Source organism: Saccoglossus kowalevskii, chromosome 2 (assembly GCF_978046115.1).
Source record: "Saccoglossus kowalevskii chromosome 2, keSacKowa6.1, whole genome shotgun sequence".
Taxonomy (NCBI): Eukaryota; Metazoa; Hemichordata; class Enteropneusta; family Harrimaniidae; genus Saccoglossus; species Saccoglossus kowalevskii.
Window position 1 is genome coordinate 29,839,238 of NC_140642.1, and position 21,377 is coordinate 29,860,614.

General features: G+C 36.5%; 1 protein-coding gene across 2 annotated transcripts; it reads left to right on the forward strand.

The window, feature by feature from the left end:
• The first annotated feature begins 1,367 nt into the window (after nt 1-1,367).
• LOC144352762 (uncharacterized) lies at nt 1,368-20,345 on the forward strand. 2 transcript variants are annotated; one of them, XM_085494144.1, is made up of 7 exons: nt 1,368-1,628; nt 3,423-3,723; nt 8,010-8,221; nt 9,091-9,167; nt 12,883-16,864; nt 17,032-17,055; nt 18,203-20,345. In XM_085494144.1, exons 5-7 carry the CDS (start codon nt 13,300-13,302, stop codon nt 18,499-18,501), a joined length of 3,888 nt encoding a protein of 1,295 aa, XP_085350270.1. In that variant the 5' UTR covers nt 1,368-1,628; nt 3,423-3,723; nt 8,010-8,221; nt 9,091-9,167; nt 12,883-13,299; the 3' UTR covers nt 18,502-20,345. The 2 variants fall into 2 exon arrangements, with proteins under 2 accessions (XP_085350270.1, XP_085350271.1); XM_085494145.1 differs by lacking the exon at nt 3,423-3,723.
• The last annotated feature ends 1,032 nt before the right edge of the window (nt 20,346-21,377 follow it).

Below are 21,377 nucleotides of genomic sequence, written 5' to 3' on the forward strand. Positions count from 1 at the left end.
AACAGCCGAAAACATGTTGCTTTTTTTGAGCGGAGCGGATCGCCAACCAGACTACCGGCGTGTTCCCATTGGCAACCGAACTATGCTTATTTAAATTTGTAAACAAATTTTCGTCTTCTATTTTTATCCGGTTCAAATCGCTCAGCAACATTTTTAGCATATTAGGTGTACATCACATGGAATACTGCAATTGAGAGAACTTGATGTATGTTGACCACCTGGAAACTGAGTTGTATATTACCCTGAAGGGCTCTCGGAAGATCCCCCGCAGTAAAATTAACGATTTCCATCCATGGATAGCAAGCAACATCACAAGCGAAGTTGTAGCGTGCAGCTCAGCGACGGCCGCTGTCGACGAAAGTCATCCCGTTAATAATATCGTGGACAAATATAGCTAGTTGTAATTTGTGTTGTTTGAATATATACAAAATTCCTAGTTTTCTAAATAATGGTGCTGAGGGTGCATGTCTATCAATAAAAATTTCTTTGGATAAGGAGAATCTCATTTACATAAGTTGAATAGGTATTACCCCATATCTCTAAATCCTATGAAATACGGGAGAGTATCAGAGCATTATAAATTATAACAAGAATGGATTGAGGAACAATATATCGAAGTTTGAGGAAGATATCCGTAAGTCTGCTGATGTTTTCTTTGACTCCCAAGATGTGGTTTTTCCATAATAAGTTTTTATCTATTGTGATACCAATGAATAGCCTCTTTCTATGTTGACATTATGAGTAAAATCACGTAATAGGCTGTTATAATTGGCTGTTACATCTACGGTTACGGTTTTGAAAATGTGTTTAATTAACTCTCATTCAAGCGACAATGCAATGATTTCCCAGTGGGTGTGAAACTAGTTTGACTCTGCCATTAAAAATATGGGGTTTTTCAGCAAAAAACGAATAACCCTGGAGTGCACACAATACAGCAGAATACCCCAGACGAAACATGAAAACACTATATATCGTATTTCGGCCTGAACCCTCTCTATTGCAATTCCAAGAATTACCCCCATATGTGCAATCATTTTCCACCTTGGTATCACCCACCCCTGAAAAACTCTTAATACCACGCTAAAGCGTTTTGGCAATAAAATACAATATGGGCTTAATGCGGCGTACTTGGACAACACCATGTCACTTGTTTTTATTTTTTTGGTTTGTTTACTTAACATATGTTTCATTAAAAGACACACAATCAAAACGAAGGCAAGTCGTTTGCCTAGCGTAATGTTGCATGCATACACGTCAATACGACAATAGCGTGACTTCATTTGTGAATTTGTGAACGACCTTCCGTGTTATACTGTCATTTAAATCGTATGAACGGTATGTTTTTCGTGTTCTTGACTTGTGCTTGTAGCTACGGAATAGTGTGAATTCACCATTTAACAACATTATTTTCTTGCGGTTGCTATGTTAAATTGTAAACTGTGCGGCGACTGACAACAGGTTGTTTACCTAAACAAGGCCTTTGTTTTAGCATCTATTCAATTCAGAACTATATAATGGCAGGACTTTACACAAGTCATTACTGTCTTGCAGAGGCTGTTGATTCACTTCAACGTTCAAGACGTCCATGCTAGCTCTCTGGAAGCATAAGATATATGCACTTTTGACAGGTATGGTGTATTTGAATTTGTTTAAAGCTCGAGTAGCAAATCTACCGCTTTACTGGCATTTCAGGAGCAATTGGTTCTGTAACAGGTGCAAGCTATTGCGGTATTTCAAGTCATTATCAGATTCTGACACATTAACATGGACTTTGATTTAATGCAGTTTGCAAAGGGATTAGTTTCTGGGACCTAGGTTTGCCCTAGTGTTTCACCAGTTTGTTTGTACAATTATTCAGTGACCATTTAGGAACAATACATGTAATTTCTCTGTTTTGTTCATGATGATCGTTCCCATCGTTCGACGAGTTTCCCCTGACACATTATATGTCTATGTGATAGTGTGTATTCTTGTGGAAAGCACCGCAGATTAATTACACATCGTTTAGAAACGGTTATCTACGTTAGTCATATGTGCCATGAGCGCATTGACCTTAAAACCAGATTTTAATTTTGATTTTTTTTCATCAGATGTCAATTTCACGTTACAAATATCTTCAGAAAGTATTTCTAGGTTATACACAAAACACCGGGATTTACGTCCTCGTGCATCCTGGACAATACCTTCGCTGAACGATGCACTAAATTCCGACACGTAAGACGTAAATACCGATATTTTGGGAATAACCTTATAATATGAAGGTGTTGTTTGAACTTTTCCCTGGCGTAGGAAGCTATTTTCTTTTAATGTTCAACAAGTGTAGCATGACAACAATACATCATTGATGTGCGTGAGACGAAACTAATGTGTAGATGGATTACAACAACTAATTTGAGGTTCAGACGCTGTCTGAATAATAAAAGTTTAAAAGCTTCTTACACTTAACAAACGTATCGTTATCAAATGTGTTTTTGCAATGCTCCATTTGAATAAAAGACAATATTGTTAAGGTAGCATACTTGGAATACGTATGATCGTTGCCAAGCAATGTTCTTAATACCCCTTTCTGGATATCAATAATCAATAATGCAAACATTAGCGAACTCAGCCTGCGTTTCTGTCGTCATGGCCATCTACTTGACATTAAATTGATCACATGTCGTTGCTAGCTTGAAACCATCTCTTAAAACCCGACTAGCGGAAAACCCGAGAAACGTGATATGCACTTATGCTCCCACATTCCTTATTGTATTAAGCGCAACAGTTCATAGGAAAACAATGTAGAGTGGCCTGGATTATGAATTGAAAACAAGTTATTTGCCCAGGGAACGTTGTGTACAGACACGCTCAATAGAACCATGGTATGTGACTATAAAATAGACAAGCTCTGTTCGTATTACAGCTCTTTCAGCAACAGGATCCGCATTGCAGTCGAGACAGTTCACACTTTTATGTTGATACATTGTATCTAATCACGTAGATTTCATCTACAACAAAAGTGGTATTACCACTGAGATTTGTTTTGTCTGAGGTAATTGAACTTATGTAAACATACTGTTTATTAGCCTGCGATTAAAACACACAATGAATGTTTGTAAAATCCAATATTTTCAAAACATAAAAAGAGTGTGGCTTGTTTTGTAGGACTGTCGTGTGCATGTCGATTATGTGTCAAACTTTTGTTTTGTGTTATCGTTGGGATGTGTTGCTGTTTCTACAGTGAAGTTGAACATTTCCAAGTCTGTCGCGATAAGAATAACAATCACCGGAAAAGTGTAGTTAATCGCAAGCGATACTCTCTCATTTGCAATGTATGTCCCACGTCGTGAACTGTCAAAATTACTTCCTTGGGACGAAACCATCACTAAGCAAAAGCCAGCTTCGATTTTCTTTGTGTCAATGTACTGTGCCATTATTTGCAGACAATATGGCAGCAGTGAGTCCAAAATCAGAGAGTCTACCTTCTGTTCAAGGGATAGTTATTCACGGAACTGTAGCAGCGGGTCCGCATAGCATGAATAGTAGAATTTACCTGACTGAAGAGCAGTTAACTGTGAATGTTCTCAGTAAAATATTTTGCTTGGATGCATCAACCATCAAATCGAGAGAACGTAATGGAGATATCGATGCCGTCTATCCTATATCTGGTGGGGGTTTTCCAATGGAGAGACTGGTATCCAAGCGTGATGTGAGTGGGTGTGCGATGGAGAGCCTGACAAAAAGGTACATACCATAACTGTATTTCCGAATAATGTAATTCATTTCATCAATAATTCGTGATAATACTCTACCCTATTTTACTGTTTTGCATCTTTTATAAACGTTTCATCAGATCATTTTCGCTTTTTTTTTTTGTGGAATTTTGGTTACAATGGATACACTACTGTGAAGACGGTTGCTGTTGGAGTTTTGAATTTCTCTCTGTTTGTATCACACCTATCCATACTTTTTATAGTGACAGTAATACTGAAATGCAATGCATCAGCAAGCCTGGTTGTTACTATAATTATCGTTGTTGTGTGCATGGTTTTTGAGTTAATTATTTTTTTCATATGTTTTGTGATTGGGATGTTCGACATAGATTCGGGACAAGGTCAAGATTCTGTAATTATATTGTCATCATGCTTGCGCAAGTTACAACAAGCTAGACTCAGGTCCTGGAACAAGTCTTGTACGTTATGCTGTTTCTTTTTGTTTCTTGGAAATGTTGTGCTCACACTTTGTTTTCCTATCATGTTGTCTCAGATTGGTAATTGTACCATGTCCACATAATAGGGGTATAATATTCTCCCAGTTTTTTCCGTAGAAGCTTCTTGTCAAAGTAAACATAGATAGCCATCTCACGCCTACTACAGTTAATGTAAACAGTGTTATATAGCTTTCTACAAAGCTAAGCATTCATATTTCTGTTATATGTCATGATGCGAGTAGGCCACGTGTACATAATTCATAAGACACAATATTTTATAATCAGCTTAAATAGAAATTTAATTGTTGGAATATTTGTTAGTGAACTAATATGATTTCTATACATAATTATATTGTGTAGTTTTATTTTTTTAACGAGTATATAAAATGTTTAGCACAATATATAATGGTATTAAAAAAACATATATATAATGGTTATTTATGAAAGTGCATCTATTAGCAATACAGTGGTTCTGTGTTTTTTGAAATGCATATATATGTAATTTGCTCACATGGTGTATTACTAAAAGCGTTAATAAACGTGTTTGTCTATCTGTGTAATGAAAATATAACAGTATTTTGAAATGATATATTACTATTGTGTGTGCATCATCATAAAAATGTTTTAAGTGAAAATGAAGTATTCCACATTATTACATATGCACTGCAGTTTATTTTGATTCGTCCCTGAAATCAAAATCGGTATTTTCACACCCCATATGAAAATGAGGTCTGAGAGCAAACAAAGTAGTCCGTTCAGGAGTAGCGTTTCTCGAAACAGCAGAAATAAACAATATTTAGAAGTACGATATTTTACCCTTGGGGTACATGAATATATTTGCCGAGTGAAATGAAATTTAACAACAGTAATGGTACTTTTAGACAGTCACTTATTTTGACTGAAACTAATTTGAAAATCTCCAAATGGCCAAATGTATCTCCTATAAATTTAGGATACAACACATCAGACATAGCTCATTCTACTCAGCTTGACTGTAGGCACAAAGTTACTATTTGAATTTTTGATATCTTTTTTCTTCATTAATGAGAAATTTGACCCCAAAATTGGGGTAACTGTTCACCAGGAATGGCATTTTTAATCTTCTGTGATTTTGTCGGCTGGGCCGATTTGGTTAAAACTTGGCAGGCAAGTCACACGTTCACTCTAGTTAGGTTGTAAAATCTGAAACAAAATTCTGGCTCACCCAAAACTAATTTTTTTTAAACCTTCGCGCAAAATGTATCACATCCAACATTTCTCAGACGGACGGACGTAGCTTATTCCTCTCAGCTTGAGTGTGGGCAAAAAATTTACTGTTTATGTCTATTTTAATTACCGAAAATATTGACCCCAAATTTTTCACCAGCAACGGCTTTTAACTTTTTTTGGCTTGGCAGATTTTGTTCATACTTGGCAGGCAGGTCGTACCGTCACTAATTGGAAACATAGTCCTGGCCCACCGCTACCATGGCAACAGCCAAAAACTGTTTTTTTTTTTTAAATAGTTTCGCCCCAAATTTATTACCTTATACCAGTCTTATAATAGCAGTGTTCAAATGATCATGCCTTTTATTTTGGCTACGTTGCACATCGGTAAGAGATCACCGGCGCCGACATTGTTACACTGCATCCACAGAAAGACCAGGAACCATAATCAACTGTACGCACTCCATATGAGCGCGGGGGGGGGGGGGGGTATCGGCTAGTATCAAGTGCAAGAAATAGACAACCAGTCTTGTGACAGATTGACAAATTCTGAATAGGCCACGCCTCCAACTGTGCCGTGCGTTCGGGCCAACCGTTAATTATTCATAAATGGAGTCAATTTGTGTAGTTTTCTTGATTTATTCTGCAAATATAGAAAAAATATAGGTAAGGCATTGGCGAAATTTGAAACAGCAACTAATATTCTTCAACCAAGTATTTTTTATAGATTTTATTTTTCATTCTGTTCGTCTGTTTTTTCCAGTTTAAAAAATATGGGCTCATTAGAGCTTTCATCACTTGTCTATTTATTGCACTTGATATCAGCCGATACCCCCCCCCCCCCCATAGGGAGTGCGTACAGTTGATTATAGTTCCTGGCCTCCCTGTGCTGTATCAACGTAATCCCAACGCAACTTTGAACTTTGAATGGAATGTAAATGCTGCCTCCAATCTAGAAAATACTATCGCAAAACGGTTGTAAATAATACATTTAACAGCAGAATACGTCCTAGCAATAAAATAAAGTGACTTCTAAAGACTGAATGTGTTTTTGTTTTTTTTGCGAACTTCGTTTACGGTGCCCGGTTTTAGTTATTAACCGACGTTAGCTTCACGTTCATGTCCTACCATGGCAACAGCCGAAAACATGTTGCTTTTTTTGAGCGGAGCGGATCGTCAACCAGACTACCGGCGTGTTCCCATTGGCAACCGAACTATGCTTATTTAAATTTGTAAACAAATTTTCGTCTTCTATTTTTATACGGTTCAAATCGCTCAGCGAAATTTTTAGCATATTAGGTGTACATCACATGGAATACTGCAATTGAGAGAACTTGATGTATGTTGACCACCTGGAAACTGAGTTGTATATTACTCTGAAGGGCTCTCGGAAGATCCCCCGCAGTAAAATTAACGATTTCCATCCATGGATAGCAAGCAACATCACAAGCGAAGTTGTAGCGTGCAGCTCAGCGACGGCCGCTGTCGACGAAAGTCATCCCGTTAATAATATCGTGGACAAATATAGCTAGTTGTAATTTGTGTTGTTTGAATATATACAAAATTCCTAGTTTTCTAAATAATGGTGCTGAGGGTGCATGTCTATCAATAAAAATTTCTTTGGATAAGGAGAATCCCATTTACATAAGTTGAATAGATATTACCCCATATCTCTAAATCCTATGAAATACGGGAGAGTATCAGAGCATTATAAATTATAACAAGAATGGATTGAGGAACAATATATTGAAGTTTGAGGAAGATATCCGTAAGTCTGCTGATGTTTTCTTTGACTCCCAAGATGTGGTTTTTCCATAATAAGTTTTAATCTATTGTGATACCAATGAATAGCCTCTTTCTATGTTGACATTATGAGTAAAATCACGTAATAGGCTGTTATAATTGGCTGTTACATCTACGGTTACGGTTTTGAAAATGTGTTTAATTAACTCTCATTCAAGCGACAATGCAATGATTTCCCAGTGGGTGTGAAACTAGTTTGACTCTGCCATTAAAAATATGGGGTTTTTCAGCAAAAAACGAATAACCCTGGAGTGCACACAATACAGCAGAATACCCCAGACGAAACATGAAAACACTATATATCGTATTTCGGCCTGAACCCTCTCTATTGCAATTCCAAGAATTACCCCCATATGTGCAATCATTTTCCACCTTGGTATCACCCACCCCTGAAAAACTCTTAATACCACGCTAAAGCGTTTTGGCAATAAAATACAATATGGGCTTAATGCGGCGTACTTGGACAACACCATGTCACTTGTTTTTAATTTTTTGGTTTGTTTACTTAACATATGTTTCATTAAAAGACACACAATCAAAACGAAGGCAAGTCGTTTGCCCAGCGTAATGTTGCATGCATACACGTCAATACGACAATAGCGTGACTTCATTTGTGAATTTGTGAACGACCTTCCGTGTTATACTGTCATTTAAATCGTATGAACGTTTTCAGTTTTCTGGACTCGTTTTTGTAGCTACGGAATAGTGTAATTTCAGAATAGAACACAATATGCAAAGCAAGGAATAGCAACAAACATATTGGAAAAATCAATGACATTGTCTGAAATATATATATATATATATCTTGCAGGAGAGAATCACAGTGTACAGTCCAAATATACAGGACGGAACACGCTGAACTATCAGCCACCTGATTGTAAACCAAAGGCCATATCCATATACCAGCCTGAAGCGAACGCCACGGCGAAATAACGAAATGGCGAAATAAAGAACACTGTGTAAAAGAGAATACCTGAATATCAAAACTCATTCGGGATGCAATAGTTGTCTGACCCCCGGGAGGTGAGTAATGCAGAGTGGGTTTGTAGGTTGATCTCAATTGACACTTGAATGCGTTCCGCGTCTGAAATGTGTGAATGTGAAGAAACTGTTTGTGCTTGTATGTTAGTATTGTCAACTAGTAAATACCTGTATTAACAAACGTCTGCCCACACCAAACAAAGGTTGTTTTCATCAATACTTATTCAAGACGTGTTTTCTTTGACAAGACACTAGTCTCTATTCATACATTGTCTGTCTACACCAAATAATACATGCATCGAAATAGCATATTCAGAATACCCGGACTGTTGCCAGGCAATATCAGCGTAAACTCAATAATCTTGTTCCTCTCATATACCTCATAAATAACGAGGCTACGGCAAATTGTATCTAGTGAAACATATAATATATGCTATAAAAAACAATATGAGCTTGATGCGGCGTACTTGGACAACACCATGACACTTGTTTTTTAATTGTTTGGATTGTTTACTTAACATATGTTTCATTAAATGGCACACAATTGGAATGTTTTCAATCGAAACAAAAGCATGTTGTTTGCCTAGCGTAATGTTGCATGCATACACGTCAATACGATAATGGCGTGACTATGCAATACCATGGAATTTGAGAACGACCCTCCATGTTATACTGTCATTTAAATCGTATAAACGGTATGTTTTTCGTGTTCTTGACTTGTGCTTGTAGTTACGGAATAGTGTGAATTCACCATTTAACAACATTATTTTTTTGCGGTTGGTATGTTAAATTGTAAACTGTGCGGCGACTGACAACAGGTTGTTTACCTAAACAAGGCCTTTGTGTTAGCATCTATTCAATTCAGAACTATATAATGGCAGGACTTTACACAAGTCATTACTGTCTTGCAGAGGCTGTTGATTCACTTCAACGTTCAAGACGTCCATGCTAGCTCTCTGGAAGCATAAGATATATGCACTTTTGACAGGTATGGTGTATTTGAATTTGTTTAAAGCTCGAGTAGCAAATCTACCGCATTACTGGCATTTCAGGAGCAATAGGTTCTGTAACAGGTGCAAGCTATTGCGGTATTTGAAGTCATTACCAGATTCTGACACATTAACATGGACTTTGATTTAATGCAGTTTGCAAAGGGATTAGTTTCTGGGACCTAGGTTTGCCCTAGTGTTTCACCAGTTTGTTTGTACAATTATTCAGTGACCATTTAGGAACAATACATGTAATTTCTCTGTTTTGTTCATGACGATCGTTCCCATCGTTCGACGAGTTTCCCCTGACACATTATATGTCTATGTGATAGTGTGTATTCTTGTGGAAAGCACCGCAGATTAATTACACATCGTTTAGAAACGGTTATCTACGTTAGTCATATATGCCATGAGCGCATTGACCTTAAAACCAGATTTTAATTTTGATTTTTTTTCATCAGATGTCAATTTCACGTTACAAATATCTTCAGAAAGTATTATTTCTAGGTTATACACAAAACACCGGAATTTACGTCCTCGTGCATCCTGGACAATACCTTCGCTGAACGATGCACTAAATTCCGACACGTAAGACGTAAATACCGATATTTTGGGAATAACCTTATAATATGAAGGTGTTGTTTGAACTTTTCCCTGGCGTGGGAAGCTATTTTCCTTTAATGTGCAACAAGTGTAGCATGACAACAATACATCATTGATGTGCGTGAGACGAAACTATTGTGTAGGTGGATTACAACAACTAATTTGAGGTTCAGACGCTGTCTGAATAATAAAAGTCTAAAAGCTTCTTACACTTAACAACTGTATCGTTATCAAATGTGTTTTTGCAATGCTCCATTTGAATAAAAGACAATATTGTTAAGGTAGCATACTTGGAATACGTATGATCGTTGCCAAGCAATGTTCTTAATACCCCTTTCTGGATATCAATAATCAATAATGCAAACATTAGCGAACTCAGCCTGCGTTTCTGTCGTCATGGCCATCTACTTGACATTAAATTGATCACATGTCGTTGCTAGCTTGAAGCCATCTCTTAAAACCCGTCTAGCGAAAAACCCGAGAAACGTGATATGCACTTATGCTCCCCACATTCCTTATTGTATTAAGCGCAACAGTTCATAGGAAAACAATGTAGAGTGGCCTGGATTTTGAATTGAAAACAAGTTATTTGCCCAGGGAACGTTGTGTACAGACACGCTCAATAGAACCATGGTATGTGACTATAAAATGGACAAGCTCTGTTCGTATTACAGCTCTTTCAGCAACAGGATCCGCATTGCAGTCGAAACAGTTCACACTTTTATGTTGATACATTGTATCTAATCACGTAGATTTCATCTACAACAAAAGTGGTATTACCACTGAGATTTGTTTTGTCTGAGGTAATTGAGCTTACGTAAACATACTGTTTATTAGCCTGCGATTAAAACACACAATGAATGTTTGTAAAATCCAATATTTTCAAAACATAAAAAGAGTGTGGCTTGTTTTGTAGGACTGTCGTGTGCATGTCGATTATGTGTCAAACTTTTGTTTTGTGTTATCGTTGGGGTGTGTTGCTGTTTCTACAGTGAAGTTTAACATTTCCAAGTCTGTCGCGATAAGAGTAACAATCACCGGAAAAGTGTAGTTAATCGCAAGCGATACTCTCTCATTTGCAATGTATGTCCCACGTCGTGAACTGTCAAAATTACTTCCTTGGGACGAAACCATCACTAAGCAAAAGCCAGCTTCGATTTTCTTTGTGTCAATGTACTGTGCCATTATTTGCAGACAATATGGCAGCAGTGAGTCCAAAATCAGAGAGTCTACCTTCTGTTCAAGGGATAGTTATTCACGGAACTGTAGCAGCGGGTCCGCATAGCATGAATAGTAGAATTTACCTGACTGAAGAGCAGTTAACTGTGAATGTTCTCAGTAAAATATTTTGCTTGGATGCATCAACCATAAAATTGAGAGAACGTAATGGAGATATCGATGCCGTCTATCCTATATCTGGTGGGGGTTTTCCAATGGAGAGACTGGTATCCAAGCCTGATGTGGAGTGGGTGTGCGATGGAGAGCCTGACAAAAAGGTACATACCATAACTGTATTTCCGAATAATGTAATTAATTTCATTAATAATTCGTGATAATACCCTACCCTATTTTACTGTTTTGCATCTTTTATAAACGTTTCATCAGATCATTTTCGCTTTTTTTTGTAGAATTTTGGTTACAATGGATACACTACTGTGAAGACGGTTGCTGTTGGAGTTTTGAATTTCTCTCTGTTTGTATCACACCTATCCATACTTTTTATAGTGACAGTAATACTGAAATGCAATGCATCAGCAAGCCTGGTTGTTACTATAATTATCGTTGTTGTGTGCATGGTTTTTGAGTTAATTATTTTTTTCATATGTTTTGTGATTGGGATGTTCGACATAGATTCGGGACAAGGTCAAGATTCTGTAATTATATTGTCATCATGCTTGCGCAAGTTACAACAAGCTAGACTCAGGTCCTGGAACAAGTCTTGTACGTTATGCTGTTTCTTTTTGTTTCTTGGAAATGTTGTGCTCACACTTTGTTTTCCTATCATGTTGTCTCAGAGTGGTAATTGTACCATGTCCACATAATAGGGGTATAATATTCTCCCAGTTTTTTTTTCCGTAGAAGCTTCTTGTCAAAGTAAACATAGATAGCCATCTCACGCCTACTACAGTTAATGTAAACAGTGTTATATAACTTTCTACAAAGCTAAGCATTCATATTTCTGTTATATGTCATGATGCGAGTAGGCCACGTGTACATAATTCATAAGACACAATATTTTATAATCAGCTTAAATAGAAATTTAATTGTTGGAATATTTGTTAGTGAACTAATATGATTTCTATACATAATTATATTGTGTAGTTTTATTTTTTTAACGAGTATATAAAATGTTTAGCACAATATATAATGGTATTAAAAAAACATATATATATAATGGTTATTTATGAAAGTATATCTATTAGCAATACAGTGGTTCTGTGTTTTTTGAAATGCATATATATGTAATTTGCTCACATGGTGTATTACTAAAAGCGTTAATAAACGTGTTTGTCTATCTGTGTAATGAAAATATAACAGTATTTTGAAATGGTATATTACTATTGTGTGTGCATCACCATTATCGCGAAGTGTATAATTTTGTGGAAATATTGGAAAACTATTGACATGTAAAATCGTTGTTTTGCAAACAAAATAAAATCCTCAATTTTTCCAATTGTTATGCTTTTTTAACTAGACCCTTATATGTATTTTATAAAATGTCATTCAATCCGTCAGCATTTTGCATGATTTGGTTACCTCAGGTAATTTCTCACTTGACGGCTTACCATATATATATATATAATTCATGGAAGAGTGATCTTAGAAACTGCGTACTTTCACTTGTATATCTTACTGAATATTAGAGTTGACATAATTGTACATACACATCTAGTACATGTGGTTGCTGATATATAATATAGATATTAAATAACAAATTCGATTATTTTATGATTCTCCAATAATCTGCCTCGAAAATGTTATAGATGTGCAGTGATGTTTGCACTGAACCCCGTTTTTGAACTACATTCAAGCAAACAATATACACTCATGTAATTCGATGCATATTTGGTAACCAGTGTGTTTTTTTGTTGTTTTTTTTTTACAATATAGCGATATTCTGGTATATGCTGTGCTGCACAGGAATTACATGCGATTACATGTCAAGGAATATGCAAAGATAATCAACTGACGAGTGACATGCCACAGTAGGTAATATATGGTGAAATCAGAACAAGACAGAAGTCATCAGAACAAACAAGAAGTTATCTGCACGAGGAATAATGCGTGTACAAGAACATAATACTTCACACATAACTACCTGACATTCAACATTCATTGGTGTACCGGATATGAACAAAACATGTCATCATATGCGATCGTAATTTCCTGTTCCATGGTTTTAACGAATATTTGTATATAGCTCGACTTAAATTTTCACATACTATTACTTTCCGCCAACAGCACGACAACACGGAACAGTGCAAATCTACCAATAATTCCCATATATGAGCACAGCTAAACAAGAAAATGGGATCCATTCTATCTAAACCACTAGAACCAAAACCTAAGCTAGAAATTACAAAAACGACACGACTAAGAGCCTTACCGGAAACTCTGTTTCATCCTAATTCAGATGCATTCAAGACCCTGAAACTGACAGATAATGAAATTATTACAATACAGCCTGAAATACAAGATATTACAAGCCTCGAAGTGATCGATCTGAGCCACAACAGGATAACACATGTTCCTTATCAGTTACTGGAACTTCCTCGTCTCAGTCGCTTAATTCTAGTAGGAAATAATCTGAAGAAGATATATGATGTGGATCAAGCAACTAAACTGCAATATCTTGATCTAAGTGAAAATGCATTTGAAAGAATGTCAGACGTTTCAGGATTGTATAAACTGCGAAATCTCAGGAATCTCCACATGAAAGCGAATAGATTGACAGAACTGCCAGACAATATGCGTATGTTACACGCTTTGCAGTATCTTGACTGCAGCCTGAATGCTATCTCAACCATAGGCACTCTACCCCCAGCATTACAAACTCTGAAACTAGATGATCAACAGGATACTATACTTACCTTTCCAAGAAACGTTGGCCTATCAGGTAAACGATTGAAACATTTAGATCTGGGCGGCAATAAGATGGATTCCAATATCACTGAAGAAACTGATATTGGAGTGCTGAACATAGTATCGCAAATGACAAATCTTACATATCTTAATGTTGAAAGCAACAATATCAGAACTGTACCAACTACTTTCCACAACCTGACCAATTTAAAGACCTTTATTTTAAGAAATAACAATGTAAGTGAATTTCCGGTGGCTAAATCTTCCTTACATCTTGAACATCTTAATATTGACAACAACCAGATTCATACTATAGACACCATACCTTTAAGGAAAATAAAACAAATCTCGGTTCGTTCAAACTTAATTCAATCACTCCCTGTAAATATGACGGCCCACTTGCTTGAGGAATTATACTTAGACGATAATATGATAACAGATATTCTGAATATTAATTTTTGTTTGATGCCTATGTTGAGGGTAATTTCCTTAAAAAGCAATCAATTGAAAAATATTCCTGAAACATTGTGTCAAATTTCAAATTTAGAATCATTAAACCTTGAAGATAATAGAATAAATTCTCTTCCAGAAAAGTTTTCATTGCAAAACCTGAAGAAAATCAACCTTTCGAAAAATAAATTTGAAAAGTTTCCCACCCAGTTGAAGAATGCAACTCATCTTGAAATCGTAAACCTTTCCTACAATACAATTGGTGACACGGAAACTAGTGACATGTTCAGTAGCTTACATCACCTGAAAAGCTTAAACATGGAAAATACTCAGTCAAAGTATATTCCGGATGGATGTATAGATTCTCCGACTTTGGAAGAGCTTTTACTTGGTGGAAATAATATTGAGCAGATTCCAGAGGAGATCCAGAATATGAAAAATTTACGAGTTCTGAGTGTAGAGAATAATAATCTTGTGGTTGTTCCAATGCATATTTTTCAACATATGTCTCTTGAGGCTTTCCTTGCAAATGGCAATCGAATACATACAATATCTAAAAACATACCTACACTCGATGATACAACAGAAAGAAATTTATCTCATTTAAATGTCGGCAATAACTTTCTCAAGTCAGTGCCGAAATCAGTGGAAAAAGTTACAAGTTTGAAGAAGCTAGATGTGTCCTACAATCTGCTGTACTTTCTCCCATCTGCATTAGTTGAACTTGTAAACACAAATGAGTGTGAAAATGCTCCAACGGAAGTTATAATTATGGGTAACTTAGCACGGAATATTCCATCTTCTATAGATAAACGTGTTGCCCTGGCAAAATTTACTACATTGACAGATTTTGCAGATGCACAGGACCTCAGTGACCTGAAGAGAGGGTGCATGTACTTCATTGGTTCAAGACATTCTGGAAAAACCTTATTAATGAATAAATTGATGTTATCTAGTGGGAGTAATCCATATGACATACAAACAGCTGAATCACGAAATAGTGGTGCATTTCTCAGTAGCAATATTTGGCCAGCAAATGACAAAATTGACATCAATGTGACTGATTGTAGTGGGCCAGTTGAACTACAAGTTGTACATCATCTATTCTATGTACCAAATGCTCTGTACGTAATCACGGTTAACCTGGAGGAATATAAGCCATCTACATCCTCTGCTTTCCAACAACACATTGAATACTGGATAAAAGATGTATATTCTGTTATTGGCGGTGACTTTATGGTGCAAGTAGTGGGAACTCATTGTGATAAAGTTGAAGATGACCACATTAAGAAATGCTGTGGGACAATTAAAGACAGCCTGAAAAGGTTTTTCGACACATTCAAGGTACGGAATAAAACCAGTGACCATTTTCTATCTTCTCCCTGTGATGTTTTAACAGTTGGAAGTTCACGAGATCCTATATTAACTACACAGTGGATTCAGGGACTGCAAACACATATTTGTGAAATGTTAAAAAATAATAAGAACAAATTATTACCAATTGATGTTCCCGGGCTCTATAATGATGGGATGCCTTGTATGCTGAATATGCTAAAGTTAGAACAAATTTTGGTAGAGAAGCAACAAGAAGAAGAAGGTTTGCAAAAGATCAGACTCACTACTTTTGAATTTGAAGAGCTTTGTGAAGATGTTGGAATGAAACAGAGTGGCGTGGATGATGCAAGGGAATATTTGAAGCGAATTGGTGTTATCCAGTGTTTTACAGAGGAGTCGTCACTTTGTGGATATATATTCCATAACATAGACTATCTGAAAACTATCCTGCATACGATTGCTGGAAAGAACAGAGATGAGCTTTTGAGTCGAAGAATGTTTCCACCCGGATTTAAAGAAACAATTCAAGTAATATTGAACATTTTTAATGAGAAAGCAGTTCTGTCTTCAGAGGTCCTCTCTTTGTGTATATTCAAACACTTAGAAGTTGATGACAGCATTATCAATCTGATCCTTGATATTTTAATAGGTTTGTCCATAGCATATGAAGTGCCAGCTTCTGAGAATGAAGATTCGTTTCTCCATAGACACTGCGAAGAAGACGACCCGCCAAGAGTAGTTCTTTTACCCGCCTTCCTTCAGAATAACATTCTCGAGCACCGAATACAACCTGTCTTTGCAGCCAAAATTGAATTCCCATGGTACTTTCCTAAGAATCTCATCAATGTATACATGTGTGATGTGCACACTCATGTGAACAAGGGTTCAAGAGACATGTTCCTCGCTACAATTGGTGGAGTTCCCACTGCTGTGCAGATTACCAAAGCCGGAAATGCAAAGTCACTCACCATTTATACTGCCATACATAAGGACCTAGAGACCACATTTGAAATATTACACCACATCATTATTAAGAGACTTGAAAAATGTATACAACAGCTTTCCCCATATTTGCAGTATAAGGTCCTGTTGAATATAATATGTCCTAAAGATTCTGAATGTCGATCTGGTGGCGATATAAAATACCACACAAGTTGGAAGTCCATCCCAAAGCAATATTCAGAGGTTGAAATACAGATGAATGATTGCCCACAGAGGATGAAAGGTAATACATTAATAAGTGTCTTTATGAAAAACAGTGGCAATTTCCTGTTATTAAAATGTGTTATTTACAAATAACTTGTCTAATTTTGTTACAGTATTCCATAAATTATAAATATTTATTTATATTTTCCATCGCCTTAACCATTCTTGTATTTTAATTCATTGCAGAAGTGCCGCCTGACCTCATTAAAGGTTCGTGCAAGTTATTGTTCTATATAACACATCAATGAAAGAAATTGTGGCCAGTGATATGAGGCACCCGCCAGTGTGTTTCTGGCCAGTGAAACATATACTGACACTGCTACTAACTTACATATGTTCTAAAACCGCATCACATCATGCATAATTTAATATGTGCCACAATATCTAATGTTTGGGACACAATGGGGGTTTTAATAATTCAGAATGATGAAGTCCACTTCCTTTAACTGGTAAAATAGTCTGAATAAGAAGTTAGGAAATAACATTGTGTTGATCAAAATTATGAAAAAATTCTGTTTTATTCGAGGTGGATACAAATTTTATTACTTTGAAAGCAGATTACGCATAGAAACAGACGCATTAAAGTAAGCAAGTATGTTGGTGATATTGCACAAATTCGAATTACAGTGTGTTACTTGTGGTAACCATTTAAACGTTTGAAAAAATATGATTGGGTAGATACCCCACACACTAATCTGATTGCTCGCTTTTGTAATTCTAAAAGTCTCTCCATATTACTTTTCTCACAGTTTCTCTAAATTACACAACAGAAATGAAGAGACGGTAAAATGTAATTTGTATAAAACATTCTGCGAGCATATATTTACATACACCTAAACAATTCCAGTTTACGAGAAACTGTTCCTTCAATATAAACCAGCATACTTATTTTATGATAAATTATTCAGTTTTCCATTTTCAGTTTGTTTCCGAGTTGTTTGTTCATTTTATGTTTGCTTTATCAGATGGCTTCAATTTCCATGGATTTCGTTTTCTGCAGTGTTCACTAACATTTTATTTTCACTGCACCACTCCGAACGATTTGATACATTTTCAGATACGAGCTGGAATATACCAATGTGTTCATTGAACATCAATAATAAGTTCTTTTTAGTCGAATGCGTCGTTTGACTAGGTCAAAGGCTTTGCTCAAATCAATAAAAAAAATTATACCAAATTAACCTTCACCAATCAAAGACCGCTGATTGACAATCATACAGTAGGTCGTGAAAATGCATATGAAGTGAAAATGAAATAGATAACATTTCATAAATTAAATTGCGAAGAAAGGTAATTTTTATACTTTGTGAATATATACAATGTTTATCACTCTTATTCGTTAATATGTATATTGCAGAACGTAGACTGGTAGAAGCTATCAATCTAGTAGTGGAAAAATTCGACCCACAGAAATGGAAGTTACTGGCTACACATCTTGGACTACCGATTGTAGTAGAATCGATTGACAGAGAATGCATCTCCACGAAAGCGAAGTTAGGCAAAATAATGGAAAAATGGAGCGATAAATACCATGGTCCTTCGGTCGTCCGAACTGCGATTGATAAGATACTTAAAGCCTTGAAAGTTGTGGGTGACACCAAATTAGCAGATGATATCGAGCTTCTTAATTCTAGAAGTAACACAATTGTAATATAGTGACACTCTGTAGCTGAATAGTGATATCTAGCCCAGCATTAACACTATCACGTACGAGAAAACAATTACTAGTCGCGTTCTTATTCAGTGAGATGATCAAGTAGAGATATTGAATCTGTCTCAGTGTTTAACCTTAGTATAATGACAATTTAATATTATATATATAGAAATTATTCACACTAAAATGGTTCTGTATTATTCGATAAGAAAGTAGTCGATTTGTTTATGTCTATGTCACTAATATGTTCAAAAGGCAGCTGAAGGATTTGGTCGAGTGATTTATTATTTGTAGTTATAATGTAGTTAATACGTGGCAAGTATGTGTGTAACACAAAGGAACACGTGGTACTTAGCTTTTGAACACAGACAACTAGTATATATTGAAGTAACGATGTGAGGATGTGAGGTTTTTATTTTTCGCAGATTATTGTGCTGGTGATTGTTAATTATTTTCTGCAATACAGTCTATAATTTTTATATACTACATTATCACACAGGTGTAGCGTCATATTTTAATGATAAGCATTTCAGAAATTCAACGAAGCGGTCGCCACTGCACAATACACACAAAAACGATACACGTACCGATAATACAATTCATATATTTACAATCTTTTTGCGTATCTCTGTCAACATGTCAATCAATTTGTGTCAATCACCTACTGCTGGCACGTTTGTGAAACAGAGGCGGCGTCACAAAATTGTGCGTGAGGGGGCGAGATCTGCTCACCCACCTTGCGCCGAAGGCGCGACCTTACTAGGGGGTCCGGGGGCATGCTCCCCCTTAAAAAGTTGAAATCTAGACTCTCTGAAACGCTATTTTCTGCATTATGACACAAATAGATTCCGCTTGATTTTTTTCGAGGGGGCGAGCACCCCCACCCCCCTGTGCCGCCGCCACTGTGTAATTCGTACATTTGTTTTCCGGTCATTTGTATAAGTCACATATTCAGTTAATGAACTGCTGGGGTGCGATTCGTTACGCCCAATCGTTCGGAACACCGAGGGATTTTATGACTACTCGTTGTGTTAGATATTTCTACTTAGCGTCAGTTTACATGATTAACTTCCACAACAATGGGAAAATTGCTTGTTGATCCATTAGTACACAGTTCCTATAGGTTGCGAACTCTATCGACGAAAAATTCTCTGTGACGTAATGAATGTTCGGGACACCGTCCGCAGCGTTGATATGTTTTGTTAATATGTGTAATGTCTTCAAAGTTAGAGTTGTGTATTTCAACTACGTTGCACTTAGCTACTTAGGTCATACTGACGTCAGGGGAGAGGTCAGTCTTTAGAGAGTGAGACGTGATGGAATGGTGTATGACATTAAACATTATTATAATAATCTTACACATATAATATATTTCACACTGAAGCTATATTATATATTGAATGTGTCTAATGAACTTAGCTCTATGTATTTTTACAATCGGACACAGAAAGGCATCATTTTGAAGCAAACAATAGCAAACTTACAAATTATTCTTTGTCTAAGCTCATAAATTAATAATCCTCCATTTCAGCCCTAACTGTTTTACTGTGTTTAATACGTATTTATTTAAATTAATTTAGATCTTGTATGTTTGTATATGGTTTTGTTTAATTGTTTAGAGATTTTGCTATAATTGAAATGTTATTTAATCATTTTACATAATGTTATGTAAATAGTACACCGATATTATTATGAATCGTATAAATATATGTCAGGTCATGTCAGTCATTTAACTAAACTTTTCTGGGGATGTAAATCCAACAATTAGCGGAATTCATTTGGAGTGAATTAGTATTTAGTGTTACGTATATAATTTATAAAGAAATTAAAAAATGTATACGTTTTATTTGGTGTTGGCTTATTGTTTTTGTACCCCCCCCCCCACCACCACCACTGGCGGTACTCGCATGGAGTTTGGGTCAGAGTGAAAGGAGAACCCAAAAAGACCGACGTTGAGGGCGCTTTCAGCTAAAGATAAATTGACTTGTTCGCTAAAATGGCCGAAAATTGTTTGCATGGGCGATATACACTTCAAAATGAACAGGTCATAATCCGAATTTTTCATGGAAATACAAGCATGTACGTCAATGCAGTATTACGTCAGCTAACATGTTATCACCATGACACAGTGGTTTATTGGGTTTATTATATTTTATCAGAGGTACATTACTTGGGGTTTGTAACTACGGTGACATGATAACAAGATCCCGTCACAATCTCGCTCTCGCATAAACGTTCCAACTCAGAAAAAATGCGAATGCGCATGCCCGAGGTAACTAGGATACTGGGATGTCCAGGTGGATCAAAATAGCTGCCCACGATATGACGGATTACGAGAACTATATTTTCTGTACATTTTCGATGTATTACATTTTTCACTATGATAGTGACAAGAAAAGTTTATTTTTTTCATTACAAACCTTGAACACTGATATGCGTCATGTCAGAAGGTCGTAGCCTCAGTCTCGCTATCTACGAGAAGAGACTTGAATGGGATCTTGACATGATGTCACCATACAGTACTATGCGAGTTGCAAACCCCAAGTAATGTACCCCTGATTTTATACATTTGCCGGCCACGCGCAACTAAATTGTGCATCCCGCCATTCATACATTGTCCGATATGTGGAAGCAGTGAGCTGAAACATTACACCTGACACACACCACCCCACCCCACCCCCCGGGAGGGGAGGGGGCAGTTGATACATAGCTGGGTATGGAGGTGCCCCTGAGAGCTCAAAAGTGTGACCATTTTTATACCTGGATAGTGGCAAAATCTATACCCATATTTATACCCAAGTACCATTTCTGTCATTGTTTAGGCCACACCGACTTAATTGTATGGATGACATCCACGCGCGCATTAGTTTTCGCCTTT

What these genes read in the sequence shown, in the direction of transcription:
- LOC144352762 (XM_085494144.1), top strand. Translation starts at nt 13,300, where the DNA reads ATGGGATCCATTCTATCTAAACCACTAGAACCAAAACCTAAGCTAGAA. An exon ending in TTGCCCACAGAGGATGAAAG is followed by an intron (nt 16,865 to 17,031) that starts GTAATACATTAA and finishes AATTCATTGCAG; the next exon opens with AAGTGCCGCCTGACCTCATT. An exon ending in GCCGCCTGACCTCATTAAAG is followed by an intron (nt 17,056 to 18,202) that starts GTTCGTGCAAGT and finishes TGTATATTGCAG; the next exon opens with AACGTAGACTGGTAGAAGCT.